The 22,767-nt window shown below is 40.2% G+C and overlaps 3 protein-coding genes across 4 annotated transcripts in view; 1 reads left to right on the forward strand and 2 right to left on the reverse strand.

Moving 5' to 3' along the window:
• The window catches only part of LOC108097954 (innexin shaking-B), a 140,354-nt gene extending 130,798 nt beyond the window's left edge, over positions 1-9,556 (reverse strand). Inside the window, exons 1-3 of one of the 2 annotated variants that reach the window (XM_017200561.2) lie at positions 9,523-9,556; positions 7,912-8,213; positions 1,535-2,116 (exon numbers count right to left, since the gene is read on the reverse strand). The gene's annotated coding sequence lies outside the window, so the exon portion shown is untranslated. Of the gene's footprint in view, positions 1-1,534; positions 2,117-7,911; positions 9,371-9,522 lie in introns of those variants that run through there. The other variant, XM_017200562.2, reaches the window with a different exon arrangement.
• Positions 9,557-12,676: 3,120 nt separating this feature from the next.
• Positions 12,677-15,415, reverse strand: LOC108098151. Its single transcript, XM_017200877.1, has 2 exons — positions 15,218-15,415; positions 12,677-15,161 (listed from the first exon to the last, which is right to left on the reverse strand). The coding sequence occupies exons 1-2, from the start codon at positions 15,369-15,371 to the stop codon at positions 12,811-12,813; spliced, it is 2,505 nt and encodes an 834-aa protein (XP_017056366.1). The 5' UTR covers positions 15,372-15,415; the 3' UTR covers positions 12,677-12,810.
• Positions 15,416-17,703: 2,288 nt separating this feature from the next.
• LOC108098104 (NPC intracellular cholesterol transporter 1 homolog 1b) lies at positions 17,704-22,413 on the forward strand. The gene is made up of 6 exons (XM_017200816.2): positions 17,704-18,969; positions 19,108-19,409; positions 19,525-20,481; positions 20,562-20,971; positions 21,110-21,264; positions 21,327-22,413. Exons 1-6 carry the CDS (start codon positions 17,797-17,799, stop codon positions 22,083-22,085), a joined length of 3,756 nt encoding a protein of 1,251 aa, XP_017056305.1. The 5' UTR covers positions 17,704-17,796; the 3' UTR covers positions 22,086-22,413.
• Positions 22,414-22,767: the final 354 nt, after the last annotated feature.

A 22,767-nucleotide genomic window follows, 5' to 3' on the forward strand; every position in this document is an offset into this window, starting at 1 on the left:
AACTCACAAATCAGCCAATCTTATTTAATTTATCTGCGGACCACTTCATTCCTGGAATTCGATTCGAAACTTGAACAATATGTGTTGTTCTCGAAAGGAGGGATTTTTTTTGTATTTATTGCCGCCCTCCAGTCAAGTGAAAAACATGTTTAGGGCGGGGGGTCGCAGTTGGCCAGAGTGGGCGTGAAGCTGTTGGAAAATCTTACAAGCCGCCGAGTGACAAGGGAAGAAAAAACATGGAAGGCTGTTTCATAAACGAACTATTTCGAATTTAGCCAAAGAGTTAAGAGAAACCAATATTTTTTTAGTATGTAACAAAATCTTACATAAAATTATTTTTTGATTCATATTTTTAAATGCCAAATTTAGTTCAGATATTTTTTTTGATTCTGTCTCACTCACTGAGTGAAGAAAAATGTCCCTTGGGTTCCTTATTTCCTGTCTCGTATTTGTTTGTTTGCCTTCCCCTTCGGAAGTGTTTTATCAGCTCCTTCGAACTCTTTGATTTGATTAGTGCTAAACCCCCGACCATCCTTCGTCTGATTGCTCTATGAATGAATCCCGATGAATGGCCACAAAGAAGAGAAATCATTCCCCCTTTTTTTTATGATTTTTTTCCCTCAATTTTTCAACTCTGAAATTGGTTTGGCTTCGTCAGCGTTTTCCCATGTATATATATATGTATGTATTGAGATATATATATACGTGTTGGATTCTGATTCTGGAATTAGCTTGTTTCCTGAGCTGTCGCACATGTGCCACGAATTTTCAGCTACCAAATTGAGTTACGAAAGTGGAATGATGTTAATGAAGCGCCGTGTGCTCTTCGGCATGTGAGAATATTTTTGATTTTTCACTTATATTTCACGAAAATCTCTACGTCCCCCGGTTTTTTCTACTTTGTGGTTTTTTGCCATCTGGCTTCCACAGCTGCAAGTGACATTTTTACAGATTTTTCACAATAAACTGACCAACTGGAACTTAAAGTACCTTCAAGGAAAAACAATATTTCAATTTAATACTACTGACTTGGATCTATTTTTTATCCCCTATTATTACTATTTTCCTCATTCATTAAAATCTCAGTCATGTTCATCATAAAATAGGCATTTTTCACGTCTTTCACTCATTAGACGCTTATTAGTCAGCGTAATACTCACGATGATCTATGCCAATCTATTCCAAAAATATTTTTGGGGGAGTTTTTTCTGTGCAATCTACCGCACAGTTGCGACTCATTAAGAAATCATTTTTCACAAGGAGCCAAACAAACAAACGGGGCACAACAACAAATAAATAAAGACAATTTGAATGGAGAAACCAACCAGACATAAAAAGAAACATTTGTCTAAGAATAGACTCCAAGGGGCACAGGCACTTGTTGAAAATAAAACGAGCGAGAGGCAAGATAGCGGGGCAATGCCATGACCTCTCATACATTTTCCAGAAAATCTGCCCCCCATTGCATATTTTAAATTCCAGAAAATTGCTACAATTAATCCCGCAGATCTTAGGCGAACATCTATTTATTTACCTTGATTTCTTTTCGGCTGCCTCTACGATTGATGGTCCATTTATGTCGCCGCACTTCTGGCTTTTGGAATTAACATTATTGTGTATTGAATTTACTTGGAACGCGAACTAAACGGCGAATTTAAAATGAATTGAATTATACAGTATAATAAAGGTTGTTGGTTCTTCGCGATGGAGCCACCACACACTTTTTACACTTTGATCTCTTTTTGTTCACTTAATTATTGCTTTTTTCTGTGTATTTTTGACTTTTGTTCATTGGTTTTGCTGGCCTTTGTTTTTGTGTAATTATTATTCGCTTGTTTGGTTTTGCTTTTGCTTTGTTAATAACTTAAATGCAATTTGTTCTAATTAATTTATATGATATGTTGAATTAATTGCATTTTACTTTCGTAATATATTTGGACTCTATTTCAGTCTATTTGAGCATTGTTTACTATTATGTAATTAATTATCAATTAGGTTATTAAGAATAAAGTTATTTAAATTTGAATTTGAAAATGTTTCAAATATAGAAGATTCTCGTAATAATTTGAAAGTTTTTTAGTTCCTGTAGGCTTTTTTCTTAAAAAAGGTCTTCGTGCTGTAATGAGAAAAAAGGGAAAGAATATAATTAGTCAAATACAATAAAAATGTTTAAAAATTAATTCAAGTCTACTTAATTATTGGGTACCTTTACACAACTCATTATCAAAACTCGCCTGTTTTCCCCTTTCTTTGTTGATGTTTTGTATAAAAACTATATTATTTTATGTTATTTACTTCATCTTATTGCATGTTGGTTGACCCGAAGACAAAAAATGGACCGCAGAAGTAGGAGGGGAGGGAGGGGGAGACGCGATCGTTGCCGCTTTCCATTGAATTATGCTGCAATAAATTTCACCTCATAAGCCAATAATGACGAAAACTTTTGTGTTGCACATTTCGTGCCATGCGGCTGGCCTACTCCTGCCACTACCCCCCACCCAACCCACCCCCTTCACTCCCTCCTTGCCATTCCCCCCTTCGCCATGCCGCCGCCCACTATCCCCGCCTCTGTCGCACTCATTTGCTCTTCCTTTTGTGCTGCCTGCCTGCATAACAATGTCCTACATTCCCAACACGTACCATCGACAACAACAACAACAACAACAGCAACTTTGGATGCTATTTAACAAGCGAGCAAAGGGGCGTGGCACCAACCCACCGACCACCGCCCACCGACCCGCCGCCCCATTTTTACCGCCCATCCGGCGTGCGAGCGGGATAGACAAATGCGAAAATTGCATACGAAACGTAACGAAAATGCAAAGCCCAAAGTTATTGAGACAGAAGAGTGCCGGAGAAGTGGAAAATCGGGCTTGTCAGACTTCTAGGTAATACATATATAAATATACATATATATCTGCACATATATACATAAATATATATAAGCCTTATGCATATGGCCATATCTGTGTGCCATTGCATATACCGCCATGCATATGCGGGCCGTGATTAAAGCCAACTTAAAGCGAAATCGCAAAAAGGCAAGCGAAAAGTTGGTAAGAGATAGCGCAAAAGGAGCAGCGAAGAAAAGAAAAAAATAGCTGCCGACTGAGACAGGTCACTGAACGAATAAAGAGTCTAGTTAGGTTTATAGTTAGTTGACATAATAAAAATCATCTTAAGAAACCTTTTATTAATTAAAAAAAAATGTCAAATAAATTAATTTAATCGCTTTTACCGACATTTTTAAATTTATATCTAATACAAATAATTTAAAAACATTAAAAACCAATTCTTAAAATCCTATTCCCATCTAAATCTATATCTCTTATAACTCTTCAATTTTTGTTCTAAATTTTTGGCTTTCCTCACAGAATAAGCTTCTATTTTCCTTTGCAAAAGTATTGAAGATTTTTCGCGTGTTCCGGTCTCCGCGGAGAGGTGACTGCATAATGTATGCACACATCGCGCCTTCCACTGCCATTTTGCCCGCTCCCCAGCGTTTGATATACGGTCTAGTACAGTTAAGTAGTTACTATATACGATGGGGCCGGCACAAACATTTCCGGGCTGCTTTCGTTTTCAAGACAAAGCCAAAAGTCGAACTTCTTCTTGGCCGAACCGAAACGGGTTGAGACTTCATCGTCGTCATCGTCATCGTCAGCTCTGAATCTCGGTCACGGGGCGGAGTTCAGTGGGTGGTTTGGGGAGTTATGGGGTGGTGGAGTGATGGTGTTTGTGGTGGTGGATACGACGGAGAAGAAGAACTCTGGGCGACATAAATTGGCGGCGGTTATATGTATGAAAAGGCATGCTATTAAATAAATATTGTGTAATGCGCCGTCTGTCTATGTCTCGCTGTACTATACATGCCAAAAGCACCCTTCTCCATCGCTGTGCTCCAAACTATGTAATTAAATTTTGTGTTTTTACTTGTCTGATTTAGTTAGTTTCACCAATTTGCATATGGGTCCGGGCAAGAGAAGAGAACCAACCCCATTTACGCGACCCTTTCGCGCGGTTTTGGCTGGACGAAATATTCTGTGTTTTCATTTTGACTCTATGGAAGCCACTCGCTGAAGTTAATGGACAGAATTTTAATTCTAGGAGTTTCGGTAGCACAACTTTAAGGAGAAGCAAGTTGGGGTTATAAAAACAATTATTTTATGTATAGAAAAACCGTTTCCAAAGCTTTAGTTTAGTGAGAACTGATTTTTAAATAAAGAAAAAAGAAATCTATATGCACTTAAACATAAAATCCAACTCCTCTCTAAACATTAGCTACTTTAATAGATAAGTACGTTGGGTATTCTATTTTTAGCTAGACAATTTCCCATCTTCATTCAAGCACTTTAACTAAGTTAGTGCATCGTTATGTACTCGTCTCTTTAGCCACCCAGTTTTCCACGCTATTCATCGTCACCACGAGGCACGCTCAGTCGCACTTATCGAAGCATACTTATGGGCGCAGGCGAACCTTAAGTGCAACATTGTTGCTGTTGGCTTGCAGCACGGCACAAAATACTCAACCAATGTTCTTGTCCCTAGAAAACAACAAGTTACCAATACCCGTACTAAGGAACATTTTTCAAAATAATTTTTTTGCAAGATTACTATTTTAATGTATCTTTAAAATAGTAATGTGTGATTAAATGTGATTATTTTAATTATATACAATTATTAGGAGAATTTCTTAGAGAGAACTCCAGTTGGTGTTGTTGTTTGGCGAGTGTAAAAATTGAATTTGTTTAGTTTTTTGTTCGCTGCCTCATTGCATTTTCGTTTTTGGGGCATTCGCTTGATTATGTATATTTACCCTAACACATCGAGCGTCGATGGGCCGAGGGGTCGCGGGTGGTTGGCCTGTAATTGCTATTTACACTGGCATTCACACACACAGATACTCTCTCATACATCGAACGAAGATCCTGACACAAACACACACTGACTCACACACAAGCACGTACACAGAGACAATTATGTTTGTGTGCCTGATTTGATGGCGATAGCAGGCCAGGCCAGAAACCAAATCAAAGCCAACAGCAAACAAATAAATACAAACACAAAGAAACACACACACACACACATCGAAGCTTACCAATACAAAGAAAGCCGGAGAGAGCTGGATGTGTGCATGTATGCAAAATTTTGCAATGGTTTAATGCGCGACCTAAAGACCATTTAAACTAGGACAAATGAGGCCAGGCGCAGGACCCGAAAACCCAAAACCCAAAACCCAGAACCAACAATCTAAAGCCCAAATCCGTAGCTGAAGCTCAGACCAACAATGGAAGGATATGTCGAGACGACAATAAAGGAAGTCACTTTTGTTTTCAGTCCGCATTATTTGCCATTATGCAGTGTGCTCCTATATATGGATTTTTAGCAGGCTTAAAAAATTATAGCAACAAATATGCGACACGTTTTCCACGTCCCTTTTCCCTTATTATCCTGTCATGAGTTTTTTTTTTTTGTCCAGCAATTTTGTTTCCGTTTTCCTGCTCCTAAATTAGGTCAGGCGAGAAATGACAATAACTAAAATGAATTCTGTCACAAGAACTCGACTTATTGGTTACCAAAATTATAAGTAGAAAGTGTAAAGAAAAATGCTTAATTGTATTTGTTTATATAAAAACTATTTTAACTGTGAATATGACATTGCTATCAAAATAAATATGATATGTATAAATATTTTTTGATAAAGTAACTAAACAAAAAATGAGCTGCGCAATTATTCAATTTCAAAACAGACACTCGCACAATTTTCACAATTACCCTGTACAGGAACATTTTGATTACGATTCTGACAATTTTTCTTCTGCTCGCCTGACCATTTGATGATGCTGGCTCTGACTAAATTTATTTCATTTTAATTTATTTATAATATTTTTATCCATTTAGTTGCATTCCTTTTTTATTTTATTTTATTCGTTCTGCTGCCTTTGTTGTTCATGAAGTGTGTGTAGTTTTTTTTCTTGCATGACAATTTTCAGTTTATGGACATGATTTCCTCCGCTATGTTGTTTCGGCTTATATACATAAATAAAAAGATGCAAAAACAAAATTGAAATGAAATTTCATATGTCATTATATTGCACAATTATTTTAACTGCTTTTTTTCTTTTCAACTTTGCTCCGCTTGTGTTTTTTTACTTTATCAACCGTTTTTTGTTATTGCTGCATATTAAATGCGAAAGCGCCAACATTTGCATTAATTTTTTCTGGCCATTTTGATGCGACTGTTTTTTTCATCATTTTGATGATTTAATATGGCAAAATGTGCGGAACCAATTTCGAAACACGCATATATGCGTGGAAATGGAGAACGCAGAGGGAGCAAGCCCCTGACAATAATTATTCGTGATGGAGGAAGCCAAGAGGCCATTTCTTTGCGAAATTCTGAATAATTTTCCAATCGAGCATTAATGGATGTGACAGAATTGTTTTTATTATAAGCGAGCTGGACAAACGAAATGGGAAATCATTTTTTAAAATATCATGACAAGGCTAGATGAATAACTACTTTTTCTTTGTAAAAGGATTTTGGTAGATACAATAGAATTAAATAAACTGTAATGCAAACCATTAAATCATTCTTTTAGTAAGTTTTTTTCAAATTCATTAAAAAAACGCAAGCTTTCGAAGACTTAACCTGCTTTCCTCTAACAATTCCGAATATATCAAAACATTTAGCTTGGCTTTATGAAATCGACGTACACAACGATAAAGTAGAATGTAGTATTTCAAGATCAAATTTGATGTCTTATAAAAACGACTTCCAAATAATTTGGAAATCGTTCTTTGATCAGCATAATAAATCTGTTAGGAATTATCTAAATAAATTGCTGCGCTAGCATTTTAGCCAAATTCCGGCCGCAAACATAAAAGAATTTGTCTAATTTGCAGTAAAAGTCGAAGAAGTCGTATATCAAAGGCCCAAAGCCCTCTAAGTTAGCGTAAGAGCGATCTGGACAATAGGAAGAACAAGACGGAGATGGCAATGCATCAAAATTATTAATAGACCGTTAGGAAAAGACCGTCGAGATCTTGAAATGTTTTTCCCGCTGCGGTTCGTTAGGTTCTCAATGAGCGATGAGCAGGCAAAGATGCCGAAAGACATGAACAAATCATCAAATCAACTCAGTATTTATTTTAGAAAATATTGTAACTGCTCCCCATTTTGCTTGGATGTTTTTTGAATTTGTTTATGTGTGTCCGCGGCGGCAGCTGACGGCAGAGTTTGTTTATAAACTTGTTTGTTTTACAAAAAGAAGAGCTAAATGGAAAAAGTTTTAAAGAGTTTTTTATAATAGTTTTTTGTGTTTTAAAGATTTTTAAGCCCATATAATTTATCGCTTTTCGTATATACAAGGCTAGAAAAAAATATAATAATATAATATAATTGTTGAACAAGTATTAAAAATTTTCTCAATATTTTTTTTTTGTCTTAAATATCTGTCAGTAAACTTATAAGCCAAAATAAAACTTGCCCTATGAGCAATTGCTTTTATAAGTGTTTTCCGTTTATTTAATTATTCATTTTCTATTATTGAACAAAAGATAAACAAATGGGTATTTAAAAGAAATAGTTGCCTCATTCGCACTTCATCAGTGGGATGGAATTCTTTTATTTGAATACTTTTGCCGTGGGTAAGCCAGAGAAAAAATACTGCTGTTCTAATATATAAATTCCATGAAAATTTCTTTGATTTCGGCAGATGGAATAGGCCATTCCAATCAGCGCGTATATCCATTTATAAACGGAAGTGTTCGGTCCAAAAATTGGCCACAAATCAGCGGACTAAGCTCATAAAAAGTCAAGAAAAATACACAAAATATGAGGAGTAAACACACTGATGTTTTATTTTCGATCATTAGAAAGCAAATATAAATAGACATAGGTTAACACACCTTAAGCCACTCACTCAGCCTCAAAGGCAGCCACTTTGGCTGCCAAACATTTTGTCCGGTTTTCCAGCGATTTTCTTTGCGTATGCAGTTGTGTTGGTTTTTCCTTCGATTTTCACTGGCGTTTGAGGGATTTTTCACTTGTCCAAAGTACTTTACCCTGTGGCCGCTGTATATCTGGTTTTTCTATGCACACGCACTGCATATTGCCACGTTTGTCGACTTTCTCTTTGCTTTACTTTGCGGTTGGACTTTCATTTGATTTTGTGGCAAGCTCACAACACCGCACGTTGTTGTTCTCGCTGCTGTATTGGGTTGTTGTTTATTATTTTATATATTTTGTTTTTTTTTTTTATTTTTTGTGTTTTGTATTTTTTGGTATATAAAAAGAGAGCACGTTAAAAAAATTTGCAAAAAAAGTCGATCGCTTGCAGCACGCGTTTTGTAAATTATAAATAACAATAAAAGGGGAACCCGCCAAACGCACGTGTGTGCGTGCGTGTGAGTTCGGTAGAGAGTGTGTGTGCGAGTAAGCCTGTGTGCGTGCCAAGCACTAAGTGGGAATACTGCTCCAGCTTCCGTTTCCGCTTTGCACTGCACTTCCGTTCAGTTCCGTTCGTTTCGTTCCGTTCGGCGCTTCGATCTCGACACGACTCCTCGACTTTTCTTCTTCTGATTCAGTTTTGCTCTGCGGCGCAGTCGACGTCTCTGCCTCCGTCGACGCAAAACGCGGCAGCGACGCAAGCTGCGGCATCGGCAGCAAGAGAGTCGAAGTAGGCACTGCGGAGTTGCAACTTATGGAGAGTTTCGGTTCTCTCCAAACTGCAATTCCTAGCTTAAAGTTTAACTTCAATTTTTCAAAATCAAACTTTGATTTTGGAAGTTGTACGCAAATTAACAGGTTTTTATGTTTCTACATTGGAAAGATTTGAGCTGTATTCCGAAACAAAATCTATCGTAAATGATTCTTTTGTGAAAAATTAACTTTTGTTGGTTTTGTAATTGACTTTTTTTTTAAATACTTTAATAATTAAAAATTCACAAAGCTTTTAGAAAAAATATGTTTCTTTTGAATTGTAATGTGATAAGTCTTAAGAAGCACTGTTTTTACCATTTTATTGAGTCTTACGATTTACTTTAACTCACTATAAAACTCTGTCATACCATTTTAAACTTTATAAATAAATTCTAATGTTACGATATTATGATTCAGATAGAAAATAACCACCTAATGAAAATCATAACATCTTGAAATATTTAAATTCGATCTTACTCAAAACAAAAATACTTTGGAATTTTTTCAGGAATGAGTATGCTAAGGACTGCCTTAGAAAATTATCTTGCTCACTTTCAATTTTAAATGGAAATTCGCGATAGTAAAATTTAAAATGCCTATTTTCAGAACCTCGAAAGTAACTTCAAAAACAGATAATCCGAACTCTAGCTATTCGAATCCTTTACACACACACACACACACACACGCCGTGCAATAACGATGTTTCGGCTGCCAAAAAAAAGCCGCAAGAAGAGAGTTGTGGAGAATTTGGAAGGAAGTGAGAATGTGTGGCAGGTGGAGAATGTGAGAATCTAAAAAGACAAAACCAAAACGCAGACCCGTGAACGTGTGCGAACACGCGGAAAAACAAATGGAAACTGTTTTTGCTGCAGGGAAATTCGGAAAAACGAAATTCAGCTGAAAAGCCGACGGCGCCGTCGACGTCGGCAGCGCAGCCGAAGCACCGCCCGAAGTTGTGCCGAAGTCTTCGGCAGACAGACAATTGCGGTAAACGGGAGTGAGTGGGAGCAAGAAGGCAGTGTGTTCGACTGCCACACGAAACGTTACGAAGTGTCTTCGCGTCGCTCTGCCGACGTCGCTGCCGCGCTCTTTCCTGCGGGAGAGCAGAGCTTTTCAAAGAAGGCGCACTAAAGAGAGCACCGTACTCCTGCTGCAGCTGTTCGTTTTGTTGTTGTGCGTCTGCTGCATTGCCATCAGTAATTGACAAATTGCCTACATTGAAGCGCTAATTTTTTTTACCAGTTAGCATAAGACAGGGAGGGAGAAGTAGTTGTAGCAGGGGGAAACAATTTTAAACACAATCAAGTGAGTTAGATATTTAAAAAGATAAAACAATTTTTGAATTATAACAGTGTTATAACACAAAATAATATTGTCAAATTTTAAAAATTGACTCATTATATTATAAATCAAACTGATTACCTATTACTTTAGAAAGTATGCATGATAAATAGAAAGTCGATTCGCTTAAATGTAGTATTTGTTGGGCTTATATGCTTCTTAAAAACCATCCTAAAGAGAATTGGTATTGAAAATTTTATGCACTTTTTTATACAAAAATAATCTTACTACTAAAAAGAAAACAAACGTATAAAAAAAAAACAGGCCAAGTACTCTTGTTCATTAAAACAAAAGGATACCTTTCTCATTATTAGTATTAATATAATTATAATTATAATTATATTTGTAAACAATTGTTTTGCTGTTTCTCTGGCATATTTTTTTGCTCGAAAACGCACACCAAGTGTCCTGAGCTCCTGAGGATATGCAACAGAAACTGAAAAAGCTGCATGCTTGTGGTAGGGCCGTTAACATTTTGGACCAGTTAACAGAGATCGCTCGCAGCTGCAACGCTGTTAACACCGGCAGCGCAGTCAACATCGATGGCCGAAAAAAACACGTTTTTGTGTCTGTGCAGAAGGCATTCACACCGAAAAGTTTTCGCCGCTTTTCCGTCGCTTTTCGTGCTGCACGTGCTTTTCACGTTTTCCGACCCGACCATTCCCGCTCTCTCTCCCTATCTTTCATTGCCCCTCTCTCGCTCGCTTCTTCGTCCTTTGTGAGGTTTTTGGCCTAGCCGGTTTTTGCCTTTTTTGCGGTTAACAAAAATATTGCATATTTATGTGGATGCATGCTGCAAAAGCTTTTTACAAAATTAAAAACTTAAAATAAAAATAGACGTGATTTAAAATTACTTTTGGCACAATTGCAAAATTAACTTATTGGACTTATGCAAAAACTTTATTTTTTATTAGGCTGTATGTTCCCAACACATTTTTAATTTAATAAGTAGCACAAACTATATTTTAATTATAAATATTTCAAAGGCTTGTGAAAATCAAACTTAAAGTCGTCAAAACACATCTCTCCTTTTTGTTCATTTTTTAACATTGTTCATTACTTGGTTTTAAATTAACTTTAACAAATCAGCAACACTTACAAAAAATGAGATAAAAAATACATACAATTTTAAAATAAATTTATGTTATAAAAAAATCCTTGAAATTGCCTATAGTTTTTCACATGCACACTCACAAATATACACAAAGCATTTCTTGTTTTTGTTTCTGCTTTATTTAGGTGATGCAATCGAATGCCGCATTCCACACACTCCAACTCACTCCCTCACACACACACACACACACACACAGAAACACACAAACAAACAGTCTAAAATATTTTTGTTGTTTACTGTTACGCGAAGTTTTCCACTTTTCTTTTTTGTGTTGGTTTTAGCACGAATTTTCGAGGTAAAAAGCGGCGCGTGTTAATGCACCACTTCCTGTTGGGCTACTGTACCGTTATTATTTTGTGTGGCATGCCGGCAAAAGAACGGCACTTCTCTCACTCTCTCTCTTTCTCTCTCTCACTGTCTGTATGACTGCGATTTTGCCGCTCTCGATTCGCTCAGCAGCGCAACATTTTGCCGACTTGCAGCCGGAAAACTGCAATGTGCAAAACTCCGGGCATGCGATTTGAAAATTGTGTCGTCAGCTTGACACAATTTTCCAGAAAATGCGCCTGGAATGGAGCGGAGGGAAAAGGCCGAAAACCCGAAACAAAAACGGGAGCAATGATATGAGGGTTCCCCTGGGGTAATCGGGGTTACCGGGGAAGAGCTTTGCAGCGGCGCATTACGAGTTTTTCGGCTTCGGGAATCGGGATTCGGTTTTCGTAAAAAGGGGCTCCTGCTTTTGTTGATGTAGGTCTGGATTTTCAGGACACGTGTCCCCGGTGGTTCTGCGTTGGGTGGTCCTGCAGTGGGTGGCCGATTTTAGGTTTATCTCAAAATTGCCATTATTATTTTCCACATTTGTTCTAAATCCTATTAAATTTGTTTGTTTTGTTACTTATTTCTTTTTTTTTGGTAATTTAAATACATGATATTCCTCCCTCTATGTGTGTATGTGTGTATGGCTCTCATTTTGTGTGTGTGTGTGTGTAAGTAAACCCGTATGCAAGAGTATATGAGTTTTGGATGTGTGTGTGCGTGCGTGTGAGTTCAATAGCATTTTGGGCTGGCAAATAAAAAATAAATAAAACCAGAAGCTTGCAGCTGCTGCAGTGAGAGAGAAAATGCCTCCGCAAAGCGAGAGAGCGAACGGAGAAAGTGAGACAGATACCTTAACAGCCTTTTAACATTTAGTGAGATTAAATAAAAAGCTTTTAAGAGCCGAAAGTAATCAGCAAGAGACGTTGTAATTGCCCTGCAAAGTGATCGTCTGCTCCTTAGCGATCAGAAATCAAAAAAGCTCTGCATAAAATAATTGTTGAATTGTTGAAAGCTAACAAGTAATTACAAAAAACTAATAAAAAATATAACAAACGATAATTGCCATTTAAAGAAACACTGTTTAAAAGAACCAACTAGTTGAGGGCTTGCAGCACTGATAAGATAAGAACTCGGAAATGGTTTTGACTAAGCCAAGTAATCTAATTTTGTTTCCAACTGATAGGAATTAGTAATTGTTTGGCTTGGTAATAATATATATTCAAAAAAATTCTTTAAAAACCTGTCCATAGATTGTTGGTATGAAACGTTACAAAAGATTTCAAAGCTCCCCCTCTTGAAATTATTTACATAATAGGAAATAAGCCCAACTTGATCAATCCTGACAGGGAAATATACCGGCGTACTCCTTCACAGAGAGCTCCATGTATAGCGGTTCCGTATGATCGTTGGTGAGGACCCGCAAGTCCTGATCGCATAATCGCATATATTGTCTACTCGATCGCATAAAGTCCAGGCAATCGTGTGACTTGTGGATTCCTCTCACCTTCATGATGGCGGTTTTGGTGAAGTCCAGCCGCCGGTTGAGTACAGTCATCATAACGTGAATGGGATGTGGAAGATCCATGCTGGCCATCCACAAGACAAGGACCTCCTCATCGTCCAGTCCCTCGAATCGCACCCGTTTGCCCTCAACGCTGCTCATGCGATTCCTGCAAATCATCACAAACAGGGGCAAGTGTCCGGAGAAATGGGCGTAGTCTTCTGGCAAATGGATATTCTCGGTGGGCATAAATCTGGCGACGGGCAGAGTGGAGGGCTCATTTCGCACACCTCCGTACAAGAGCACGGACATGCAATCGTTTTTGCCCAACAGAAAGGCTTTGGGATCGAAGATACTTAGCACACGATCGCCCTCGAAGATCTCGCGCAGTTCGATTTCGGATTCGTTTAAATGTTGGGTAACAAAGTGTCGCAAAAGTGTGGCATTCGTCACAAGCGAGCAGTCGTCGTGATCTAAAGGACAAACACACTTTGTCGAGTTAATCAGCACTGGCTTGCAGAACCTTTTTTGCTGCATAAAATGCCGGTGATATTCCTGATCCGAGGTGGCTTGCAGCACACGCAACTGACACATTCTCAACTCAATATCCTGCATCCTTTCCGTGTGACTCTGTTGATCGAATGCGCTTGCAAAGTACTGGATCCTCTCCAGAACTTTTTTGGACTCAGCAAATATCGGTTTTCCCCCACAGCCAGCATCAAGTCGATCGATCGGCTGGAATTTAAGCTTGTCGGCCCGACTATAAAGTCCACCAAATCGTACCTCGTGTTTCTTATTGACCTTGCTTAATCCAGATCTTTTCCACACCTCGGTAAATGTAACGTTGGAATGTAAAGGAACCAGTGGCTCCGAATAGGGTTTATTTAAGCCCACGCCCGATTCCTTTAGACACGATTTCTTGGGTTCACATTTGAGAAGATCCATCCAGCGTTTGTGGGTCATTTCCAACCGCGAACTGTTCACGGGATCGATAGTTTTTGTCTCCTTGAAACGTACCATATGAGTCCTGCTCGGCATCTCCTCACTACCACTACTACAAAAATCTTCGAAAGGCCTGGGTGCTAATATCGTTTTCCATGTTAAATCTTTTGGAATGGCTTTCTGATTTTTGAAGGAATTCTTTTGAGTTGTTCTACGAAGTTTAGTTTCGGGCAAGAAAGGTGTGAACCGGGGACAAAAAGACATTTTGGAAACCTTCCTTTTGGTATTCGATAGATACTTCTTAGATCCTTCAACTTCTATAGGTTTTCGAAAAGATTTTTCGCATACATTGGGTTCTCTTGAACCTCTGTCATTGAACTTCCAATTCCTTCTGGGCAAACTATTTTGAATATCTGTGCTTGGGAATTTAATTTTGCTACTTTGCCTTGACACAAAAGTGGGTGGCGGTTGTCTCTGGAACTTGCTTGTACATTGAACTGGGAATTTAGCTGGTATTCGAGTTTTTATAGGATAATGACTACTAGATTGTTCAGAAAATGTAACCGAATTTTGAGCTGGCAATTCACCATAAGAATTTTGGCTTGGACTTTTCTCTGGTACTTGAAAGGAGCTAGAAGCTGATTTAAAATATGGAACATGTCGTTCAGCTTGATTTTGAGAAGATCTTTTGATGGGCAATCTATTTGAAGGGCTTGGATGTGGATACTTTTTTAAAACTCCACTTGGGAATTTTCTCAACTTCCATTCAAGCTCAACTTTTCTTTCTTTCCGTTCATCTGGGCAACGAATATTTTGAAGTTTTTCCATCGCTCTCGGAGTTGACAGATTTTTCGTTTTTGAAAGGCTTCTTTGAAATTCTTTCTGGTTATCACATCCGTCCAGTTCAGTTTTGGATACTCCACCCAAAACTCGTTCTTTCGGCTCATCTTCTTTCTGGCATTCCATGGAGAAAATTTCCAAGGGAGTTACGGGAATTCCCAAGCACTCAAAGTGTCGACTGCGCCGAAACAAATGCACAAATCCAATTTTCGGACCCGTATTATCCTCCGAAGACTCCGAAATTTCCTCTTCGGTCCGCGGACTTTCGGGGATCTCTCCGCCCACCTCGCGTTTCTTCTCCTCAGCTTTGACCACAGAAGTTGGTGGAGGGCAAAGGTTTGCCTGTACGTGATGAACCAGTGTCAAGTAGCCATTGGCCAGGTTACCCAGCACTTCCTTTCCTATTAATAAAATACCCGTAATAAACAAAGGTGAATTAATGAGACATAGAACGAACTCTGTGGTGGGTTTCCAGACTTTCCATCCTCCTCTTCGTCGGCATCCTGATCCTTTTGATCCCTACCTCCTTGGCGGCAACTCGATCCATTTTCTATACGAGGAGCCGTCTGAGTTACTGCCGTTAACTCCGAATAGCAGAACTTTTTACCCATTTCCTGTGAACTGATTTATTTTGAAAACTTGAAATTTGACTGGATTTTCACAAAAATCAAGCAAATGAGTTGCTTGCTATTTGAAAAGTCAACCAAATCTCCTGTGTTCCGTTAAAATAGAATAAAAAGAAATACATCAAAATAAAACTATAAAGTCCCTCCTGGTACTTCATATATTGGCGACTGGAAAAATCAGAATTTGAGAGCTTTAACCAACCTAATCTTAATAATTGCACATTTCCAAGAACGAAGCATTTGTTTCTATGAAAAAACCAATACCGATTTGCCTACTATTCGACCAAGAATCGGGCTACTTGTAGTGGCTGGCATTTCTTAATGAATCACTCATCCGGCGGCGATTTGTTAGTTGATTAAGACCTACACGCCGACGTTGCCGAGCCATATAAAGTTTACAGCATATAAAGTCGCGGGTCTCGAGAGGGCCTCTCAACTTATCAGCGAACAAGGGAACAGGTGTTCCAGAAAAAAGGCGATCGCGATTTTATTATTCCGCCCAGCTGAGCCAGCTGCTTTTTAGCCCGGCCAATTTACCCAGCGATAAGCTCAAGATACAAGCTCAGGTGTCGGAACAGGTGCGGTTCCAATTACCAATTTCCCAAGATAATATTGTGCAAGAAATGTTTCTCGTAAGGATTACTGTGCACCTTTGCAGTAAACCTTAAAATAAAACAAAACACTTTGCTTATTACACATAGCTTATAAAAATAACCCAATTATTTAGAATTCCAACTTACTCATCAGAAAACTTAAAATAAAAGAAAAAAAAGAAAAAAATTAAAAACAAAATTCAGAACAATTTTCTTCAATACTGTTTAATGAAGTTGTATTATAAATAAACAAATCCCAATCTAATAATATTTTAGCTGCCAACTCTGACCAAGAAAACATTTTGGAAATGTCTATTTAACAACCAGAAAGCCCTTATCATTGACATTAATGCTTTTAACTAAAGATCTGACCACAAAAAATAAGATAGGGGAGATGTGGGGGTTGTGGGCATAGTTTTGTTTTTGGCTTATAATTACCGAACTAGTGCATATTATTTGGACATATGGGTATCTGTGTAAAGCTAGAGACCTAAGCTAACTAATTATGAAGAAACATACTTGATTTTGTCATGCGAAAAAATTTCATATGGACTTTTGTAAAATCGTAATTTTCAGCTAAAATTTTTTTTTGGGGGGGTTGTGGGCACCCTGGGAAAAAAATGCTGCAAATGGAATAATATGGAAAAAAAAACCGCAACCAATATCAACAAAATGACAATTTATTTATTTCAAAGACTACATAGGCGTTATTCATCATCGGAAATACAATTTTGACATGTATAATGACTGCCCCGCAAGTCCACACATTTCGGATGAAAAATGAAGAATAAAGTGTTCAAATCTTAGTGATAATCCCTCTCAGCGGGAGAGGATCCCTTTCCAAGAGCCTAAGATTTCTACAATAATGTTCTAGAGGGTTCCAAACAAATTTTGAAAACAATTTTACAAGAAATTGTAGGTACTAAAAAAATTGGCCAAAAAAAAAGGGGTGCCCACAACCCACCCAATTTTGGTGCCCACAACCAACTTTCGCAGGCATTTTAAGAAGTAATTAAAAAATGTGTTTGCATAAATTTTTTGGTTCAAATCGATATTGTTCCATTTAGTATAATGCTTTGACTAAATAAAAATGCATTACACTTACCTTTTTAATCGATTCACTTTAATTGATACACTATTGAAAATCTTTGAATAAAGTTTCATCACCTTTTCCAAGCACAAGAAAAACCAATTCGTTAATTTCAAAAAGCAAACGCGTTCGTTTACTTTGATATTTGGCATAAATCATACATAGGGTAACTGCTTGCGAATGACATTACCAAAAAAATTCAATCTTAATTTTGTGAAAATATACGTAGGGGTGCCCACAACCGACCCATGCCCACAACCCCCACTTCTCCCCTACTGTTTGTCGGAAACCAAGCGTATTATCTTTTGAATTGACCTTTAATATCTAATCGCTTTCCGATCACCTGTCGCTATGTGAGCGCCCACTTTAATCCGCGTAAAAAGATAAGACCCCTTGCATACCCATTAAGCCTGCTTCCACACAAAATCCAAATGAATTCAGAAGCTTATCGCCGCCGAATGATAAGGGCGGGCTAAAAAAAAAAAAAAAAACAGTAAAAGAAAAGAGCCCAAAACTCGGGGAAATCTAATCGGTGGGGCACTTCAGCCGATTTTCGATAGAGCCTGCCCACCATTTAGTGTGTTAATGGTCAGTGGATTTAGTTTCGTCTGCTTCAGTTAGTGGCGTGCTGCCGGCGCGAATTGTTAAACTCGCTGTCTTCAAGCCTTCACTTTTATTTATTATTTTTATTTTTCTATTTTTTTTTTTTCTGTTTTGCGGTGTGACAATGAAAGTGATTTTGGTCTTGCTATGGCTAATAGCCGGCGTTTGGTCGCAGAGCGAGGAACTGGGCTGCATTTGGTATGGCCAGAGTCATATGATCGGTGCCCACTGGCAGAATCTGGCGGATACTCGGCCAGCAAGACCGCTGAATAGTCCAACGGCGGAGGCGATTTTCGCCAAGAGATGTCCTCTGCTCTACAAGGAGTACAAGGGCGAAAGTGGCGAGGACGAACTGAGTCTCTGCTGTGATGCTGCCCAGGTGGAGACCATGGAGTCGGGTCTCTCGCAGGCCGATGGTGTGTTCTCCAGGTGTCCCACGTGCACCAGGAACATGGCATTAACCGTTTGCGCCATGACCTGTGCCAAGAACCACACTCTCTTCTTGACCGCCTACAATGCCACGAATTCGGATAACCAGGTCTTTGTGGAGTACATCGACTATCGAATCTCGGATGAAACGGTGCAGGGAGTCTACAACAGCTGCGAAGGGATACAGCACACCCAAACGGGCCGACCTGCGATGGATCTGGGTTGTGGTGGCTACAATGCCAAGACCTGCAACTACCGCAGATGGTACGAGTTCATGGGCGATGTGAGCGGCGACTATGTGCCGTTCCAGATCAACTACATATGGTCGGATGATGCGGAGGAGGGCTCCGAGGAAATCTACCTCGAGTTGAGTCCCCTGAAATGCGGCGAGAGCTACGAGGACAGCTATGCCTGTGCCTGCATCGATTGCGAGGAGTCCTGTCCGCTGACCGATGCGCCAACGGGTCCCGAAGAGCTCTGGAAAATCGCCGGACTCTATGGGGTGACCTTTATCATCGCCCTGGTGATCGGCATCCTGTTGTCGGGATTCATTTGCTGGGGTGCCATTGGTAGGACTTCGGCGCCCAATATCTGCATGCCCACACTCTTCGGAGAGTTCTTCTACCACGGCTTCCGCGCCTGGGGAACCTTTTGTGCCAAGCATCCGGTTCTGGTCTTGGCCCTCTGCTCGTGGGCCATTGCTGGTCTTTCGTATGGCATTCGCTACATGACCATCACCACGGACCCCGTGGAACTGTGGGCCGGAGAGGACAGCCAGACGAGGATCGAGAAGGACTACTTTGATCAGCACTTCGGTCCCTTCTACCGCACCAACCAAATGTTCATCAAGGCCATTAATCAGACCTATGTAAGTAGAATCGATTATCATCAGCAATCCACAGGAAACTGGCACCTTTTCAAGACATTTCACTTCAAGATCATCTGATGAATAGACCATCTGATAAATGGATTTCAAGTGCTTATAATAAATGTTGGTTCTTTACAGTTCACTCACGATGCTCCCAGTGGTTTGCTTCAATTTGGACCTGCCTTCGAGTACAACTTCCTGAAGGAAGTCTTCGAGCTGCAGGAGGCCATAATGAAACTGGGAATGGATGAAAACGAGGGCCTGGACAAAATCTGCTATGCACCCGTTCTAATGGCCGGAGAAACGGCCACAATCGACCACTGTGTTATCCAGTCAATCTATGGGTATTTCCAGCATGATATGGACAAATTTGAGAACTCCTATGTCGATAGCAACAACTACACAATCAACTACCTCAATCAGTTGGAGGATTGTCTGCGGTGAGCTATTTATTATTTTGTCAATAACAAAGTTTAGAAATGCATTATGATTATGATTGGTTAATATCCTTGAAACGAAATCGTATTATTAATGTATATTTCCTTATTTTTTCAGAGTCCCCATGATGGAGGATTGCTTTGGCACATTTGGCGGACCCATTGAGCCTGGAATCGCTGTGGGTGGAATGCCCAAGGTCGCTGTGGATGAGGATCCCGATTATATGCTAGCCACCGGCCTTGTGATCACCTTCTTGGGCCGCAACCAGAACGATGAGTCCAAACTGGAGCCCAATATGAAGTGGGAGAAGCTCTTCGTGGACTTTTTGGCCGACTACAAAAGCGAGCGATTGGATATTGCCTATATGGCCGAAAGATCGATTCAGGATGCCATTGTGGAGTTATCCGAGGGAGAAGTGGGCACAGTGGTCATCAGTTACGTGGTGATGTTCGTCTACGTGGCCATAGCTTTGGGCCACATCCGCAGCTGCTGTGGCTTCCTGAGAGAATCTCGAATTATGCTGGCCATCGGTGGAATAGTTATTGTTATGGCCTCGGTCGTCTGCAGCTTGGGCTTTTGGGGTTACCTGAATGTAACCACCACAATGCTGGCCATCGAAGTGATTCCGTTTTTGGTGCTGGCCGTCGGAGTGGACAACATCTTCATAATGGTGCACACGTACCACAGGCTGGATCACTCGAAATTCGCAACCACCCATGAAGCGATTGGCGAGGCAATTGGCCAAGTGGGTCCTTCGATTCTCCAGACGGCGGGCAGTGAGATAGCCTGCTTTGCCATTGGTTGCCTATCCGATATGCCTGCGGTCAAGACATTCGCCATGTACGCTGCCACCGCCCTTTTGTTGGACTTTCTGCTCCAGATCACCGCATTTGTGGCTCTGATGGCCATCGATGAGAAGCGTTACTTGGACGGCAGACTGGACATGCTGTGCTGTGTGAAGAGCGGTGGCAAGAATGCCAGGAACGATGGCGAAGACGGCGTGAATAAATCCAAGGAAGCAGGAGTGCTGGAGAGCTTGTTCAAGAACTTTTACACACCCTTTCTGTTGTCCAAGTAAGTGAGGGATCACCCATGATATTAGTAACAATGATAATTCCATTGCACTATAAACATATTCATTCATTCCATTTCAGGCCCGTTAAAGTGTGCGTTCTGCTGGTCTTTACCGTAGTCACCTGCCTTTCACTCATGGTAATACCCTCCATCGAGAAGGGACTCGATCAGGAGATGTCCATGCCCACGGACTCGCATGTGGTTAAGTATTTCCGCTACATGGTCGACCTGCTGGCGATGGGAGCTCCGGTTTACTGGGTCCTCAAGCCCGGACTCAACTACTCGGATCCGCTGCAACAGAATCTCATCTGCGGCGGCGTCGAGTGCAACAACAATTCACTGTCCGTGCAGCTGTACACGCAGTCCCGCTATCCGGAAATCACGGCATTGGCGAGACCGGCTTCATCCTGGCTAGATGACTACATCGATTGGCTGGCCATCGTCGATTGCTGCAAGTACAATGTGACCACCGGCGGATTCTGTTCCAGCAGTGAGTATATTTCAATAATTGAAGTCAAGGAAATATATATTTCTAAAGATGTCTTTAAAAGTTTTGTGTGCATCGGTTTAATACTATTTGAATAGCATCATTTTCAATGGCAATAATTTATCTAAATTTTATTTATAGACTCCAAAAGCGAGGATTGTCTGCCCTGTGAGCGCACATTTACAGAAAATGGTTTAAGACCTGATGCCGAGACTTTCAACAAGTATGTGCCGTACTTCCTGTTCGATTTGCCAGATGCCGAGTGCGCCAAAGCCGGAAGAGCCTCATATGCAGACGTATGTAGAGGTTTTTAAATTGAAAATAACAATATAACTAATTATTTTCCTCCCATTTTCAGGCTGTCATTTACACCATCGATGATGAGGGAATGTCCACTGTGGGGGACACCTATTTCATGCAGTACTCCACAACGTCGACCACCTCCGAAGAGTTCTATTCGCAGCTGCGTGAAGTGCGAAGAATCGCGGGGGAGATCAACTCCATGTTTGCGGAGAATGGCGTCGACGCAGAGATCTTTGCCTACTGCGTATTCTATATCTACTACGAACAGTATCTCACGATCTGGGAGGACGCCATGTTTTCGCTCGGAATGTCCCTGCTGGCCATCTTTGTTGTTACCCTTTTGATCACTGGACTGGACATCACGTCCACGCTTATCGTTCTCTTCATGGTAGTCTGCATATTGATCAACATGATGGGACTGATGTGGGCGTGGAACATTATCCTGAACGCCATATCGCTGGTCAATCTGGTGGTTTGCGTCGGCATTGGCGTGGAGTTCGTGGCGCACATTGTGAGATCCTTCAAGCGGGCTGAGGGAACTGCCCAGGAGCGGGCTCAGCACTCCCTAAATGTGACAGGAAGTAGTGTCCTTTCGGGCATTACACTCACTAAATTCGCGGGAATCGTTGTCCTGGGCTTCTCCAACTCGCAGATCTTCCAGGTCTTCTACTTCCGAATGTATCTGTTAATTGTCCTGGTTGGAGCGGCCCACGGTTTGATCCTGTTGCCGGTTTTGCTGAGTCTCCTCGGACCGCTCAACAAATTGGCCAGAGGTTCGAGTGCCGATCCAATTACAACCACCACAATGGAATAATTTAAATAGGAGAAATAAAAATACATCTGTAGTCTGTAGAGTGTGTGCCTGCCTGTGTGTGCCTGAAAATCTTGCGTGTGCCTGACTAAAATCTGTTTGATTTAACGAGCTTTTGTCCAAATGGTCGAACAAAATTGATAAAATTGTATGATTAATCAAATAATTTTGCTACACTTTAAATCGCCCTTGCTTAAATTGTTGAAAATATTTTAAGTTCCAAGTAAACCGGAAGTCTAACCCACCCCTTTGTAAAAGATTTTGTAAGCCCCTTTTTTTTATTGTCTATTCTAAAAAGTATTAATAAAGATAATTTCTTTTTTAAGCTGTACATTCTGACCAAGACAATTGTCGGTGGGGGGTTGAGCCATCGCCTATTGTTTATCGTCGTCGCACCTTTGCTTTTTATGGCTGAAAGCGACCAACTGCCGCGTGCGGCATCAAAACAATAAACAAAAAGTCGCACAAGCCAACGATTTCCAGGCCCTCGGCTTTTGGCCAACCCCTGTTTTTCGCGATTCCTTGGAGAACTCGTCCCTGCACTCTCGAAACACACAGAACGTCTTAGGCCTTTTGGGCAGAAGTTTCGCACTGATTTTTTAATGATATTTCTGGGTTCCCGAGGGAAATTCGGAATGCCCTAACTCGTCGAGTTTATGATTACATCTAATAGTTGAGTTTTGTT

This window comes from Drosophila ficusphila, unplaced genomic scaffold (assembly GCF_018152265.1).
Source record: "Drosophila ficusphila isolate 14025-0441.05 unplaced genomic scaffold, ASM1815226v1 contig_197, whole genome shotgun sequence".
NCBI lineage: Eukaryota > Metazoa > Arthropoda > Insecta > Diptera > Drosophilidae > Drosophila > Drosophila ficusphila.

Bases quoted from the DNA above. Each gene is read 5' to 3' on its own strand.
- LOC108098151 (XM_017200877.1), bottom strand. From the start codon at position 15,371: ATGGGTAAAAAGTTCTGCTATTCGGAGTTAACGGCAGTAACTCAGACG. The intron at 15,162-15,217 runs GTTCGTTCTATG...TTTTATTAATAG, and splicing joins GTCTGGAAACCCACCACAGA to GAAAGGAAGTGCTGGGTAAC.
- LOC108098104 (XM_017200816.2), top strand. From the start codon at position 17,797: ATGAAAGTGATTTTGGTCTTGCTATGGCTAATAGCCGGCGTTTGGTCG. The intron at 18,970-19,107 runs GTAAGTAGAATC...GGTTCTTTACAG, and splicing joins AGGCCATTAATCAGACCTAT to TTCACTCACGATGCTCCCAG. The intron at 19,410-19,524 runs GTGAGCTATTTA...TTATTTTTTCAG, and splicing joins CAGTTGGAGGATTGTCTGCG to AGTCCCCATGATGGAGGATT.